The 3,407-nt window shown below is 45.1% G+C and overlaps 1 protein-coding gene across 1 annotated transcript in view; it reads right to left on the minus strand.

Moving 5' to 3' along the window:
- Positions 1-2,092: 2,092 nt before the first annotated feature.
- Positions 2,093-3,407, minus strand: part of LOC115279789 (cytochrome P450 2A13) — a 23,489-nt gene continuing 22,174 nt past the window's right edge. The window contains exon 8 of the mRNA XM_029924295.1: positions 2,093-2,119. Coding sequence (XP_029780155.1) covers positions 2,093-2,119 — 27 coding nt within the window. The remainder of the gene's footprint in view (positions 2,120-3,407) is intronic.

Below are 3,407 nucleotides of genomic sequence, written 5' to 3' on the forward strand. Positions count from 1 at the left end.
GCTCCTGTTCTCCCAAGGGCCAGTCTGGCTCCGAGAGCCCCTTGCCGTCCCAGGAAAGGAGTAGAATAGGTTTGAATCACTGCATTCTAGAACCTGAGAATCCCAAACCCACTCTACTCATACGAATGCCTGGGATCCTGCAGAGGTAAAGGAAGAAATTGCCCCCACGTCAACAGGATCCTTTGTGGAGACTACCTGCTACCTGCATGCGGGCTGGGTGGCCCTCTCTCCTCCTCTGTTCTGGGGCACAAGGTGCTCCCTGCAGAGAAGAACACTGGCATCCTCACAGAGCTTTCTCCATTTCAACCCTGGGGGCTCAGAGACACCTCCCCTCATTATTCCTTCAGCCTCCCTTTGGTTTGCAAAGGGGCCAGGGCAGCGAGAACGTGGTTTCCTTATTCAGTGATAGACCTATAGAGAGAGGACCTGGGATCGAAACAAAGATAGGGCTGCTGGTATAAATAAACATTATAAAATAATAATCATAAAATTATAAAATAAATAAAAACCATTAAAAAAGAACATTTTCATTTTTAAGGGACTCTGAGTCTCTGTATAATGATTGCAATATTTCCAATATTTGATACTGAGACCATAGTTCCCAGATTTCATGAATCTTCATGCCGTTCACTGAAGATTGCGTGAGTCAAAGGTTTTCGACCTCCTCCCAAGAGACCATAGACGCGTATGGTTATGGTCAGAACAGGCACCCAATGTCCATGTTATGAAACAGGACACATGGATTTGGAGTTTGCTTCCCTCACCTCCCTCCACCTCCGCCCACCATGGAAAGCATCCAAAACTGGAACCTAAGCTGGTCACAGAAATCCGAACATGTTTGGAAATGGACAACTATGGTGCGTTATGAAACCTACAGGGCTCTGGAGGTTAAGTTACTTCACACTTGGGGCCCCTGGGTGGCTGAGTTGGTTAAGCCTCTGACTTCGGCGCAGGTCATGATCTCACAGTTTGTGAGTTCGAGCTCTGCATCAGGCTCTGTGCTGACAGCTAGCTTAGAGCCTGGAGTCTGTTCTTGGATTCTGTGTCTCCTTCTCTCTCTGACCCTCCCCTGCTCGCGCTCTCACTCTGTCTCTCAAAAATAAATTAAAAAAGCATTAAAAAAAAGTTACTTCACACTTGACTGTTCTTTTTGCCTGTGTGTAGAATGCAAAAGGGCAAGCAAGAGCAGAAGAGATCTGCTTCAAGTCTGGGTACTGCTTCTTCTTAGCTGGGTAATCATGGGTATGTCGTTTTATGGCTCTGAGACTTAACGAGAGCCACGAGCAAAATGAGAATAAAATAATAAGGAATCAAGGGCTCCAAAAGTCATCAATCTGCCTGTCCCGCCAACGCTGTATTTTGCTATCCCTACCCAGTCTCCCCAGCATAGCATTCCTGCCATCTCAGGACTTTCCCACCCATGTTTGGTAAAATTCAGCCCTTTCCCTATGCATGGAAACAGCGGTGCCTTGGCACATTATCCTCACCACCCCCAAGTCAGAAAGCTGCCCCATCATATCCTCCCAGCCCCTGATATTTGTATTTCCGACTCCTACTACCAAATTTCATCTCTTTTTCTCTCAACAAGGACCTATGCTGGTTGGGGCCACTTACAGGTGATATGACCTAAGCTTTTGTATCTGACTTATCTAAATCTTCCATAGCTCGATTTTTTTTTTGCAGTTGTTTTAATTTTCCACTAACGTTTCTTATTGGACATAGGAGTCCTGAGAGGTACCCAGAGACTCATCTAAGTGCCAGATATATTTCTTCATGCCCCACTTATATATCAGCAATCCAATTTTTCCTTCCTAATCAGGATCGCCCACTCCACCTAAGAGTGTTTCTTTGCCCATTGGTACTGTAGGATGAGAAGCCTAAAATATTGAGATGCAATCTCAACTTCCCTTTCAATTGAGCCAATGTCAAGTACTCTGTTGAAAGCTCTCTGCCTTTCAAGTAAGATTTCCCAAACTGCAGAGCTTAGAATTGCAGGGAAAAGACCCTACAGGTGAGTTATTAATGAAAGAACCCATGCCCCATGCCACCCCTGATTCTTGAATCCTGCGGGAGAAATAAAATCATGTATCAGTCACTCATTCAAAGTATCAACTGCATCCTGTAAAAGAGAACAGGCTTTTTCAGGGTGTGGTGTTCCAACTGGCACTGTAACTGAGTCTTTAAAGTTTCTAGAAGGTTCCTCTGCCATTCTATCAGACCAAGTCCTTCTGGGTAATGAGCTATATTATAAAACCAGTGAATTCTATGAACTAGAGTACATTGCCACACTTCCTTTGCTATAAAACAAGTTCCTTGACCAGAAGCCATATTTTACACTATGTTACAGGTGTCAGTAATGCCTTCTTTAAGTCAGTGGATGTCAGTGCAGATATACTGTGGTCAAGGGAGGTTATTCCATAGGCTGAGTAGGTGTCTATTTCAATAAGGAAAGATAGCTTCCCTCTTCATGATGAAAGGTTCAATATAATAAGTCCACCGAATTGGTGGCTGGTGCCCCCTGGAGAATGCTTTGGTCTCTGCTGGTGGCAGGCTAGGCTCTCAGCATTGGAGGTGTTGAGGTTAGCCTGTTGAGAATAAATCCGTGCTGTTCAGCTTGTGCACAGCCCTCACTCCTGGCACTGTCAGTTCTGTATATGGGCCTATTGAGGAAGCACTTAGGTGGCTGGGGGCAGAGGCTGAGTGAAATCCACAGTATGGATCACACTATACATTGGATTTTTAAAAAATTTTCTTTTCATGTTCATTTTTGAGAGAGAGGGAGTGCAGGGAGCGAGAGACGCAGAATCCAAAGCAGACTCCAGGCTCTGAGCTATCAGCACAGAGCCCGGCGTGGGGCTCGAACCCACAGACCAGGAGATCCTGACCTGAGCCGAAGTTGGACACTTAACCGACTGAGCCACCCAGGCGCCCCTACATCTGATTATTAAGCTCAAACTCTTCATTGGATATGATTTACTGAGCATTCATCTCCGGAAAAGAAGCATCCCCAAACTTCCTATTCTTTTTTTTTTTTTTTGCAAAAGCAAAGGGCTTTATTACGGGCTTAGGCTCGCTGGGGCCTAAATTCGGGCTCATAGACTTTACTGGCGTGGTGGATCCATGCTGAGAGCCTCCACACTTCCTATTCTAAGGGCATTCTGAGAGGTCCATCCAAACGCCTCTTCCTTGGATCTGCTTTTCATAAGTCTTCTTCTAATCTTTTTTCTTTCAAAGTCCCTGAGCATTTGGCTTCCCACGAGTTACTATATACTTATACTTCCAGCCACGTCTTGGCCAGGTCAATGTGGTCCATGAAATATACTGTGCAAAGTTCTTACTTCTTCACTTTTTTTGAGCAGCCCATTTCCACTTGGTGTCAGCATATCATGTAGAAACATACATAAACT

The sequence above is a fragment of the Suricata suricatta genome, chromosome 16 (genome assembly GCF_006229205.1).
Source record: "Suricata suricatta isolate VVHF042 chromosome 16, meerkat_22Aug2017_6uvM2_HiC, whole genome shotgun sequence".
Lineage (NCBI taxonomy): Eukaryota > Metazoa > Chordata > Mammalia > Carnivora > Herpestidae > Suricata > Suricata suricatta.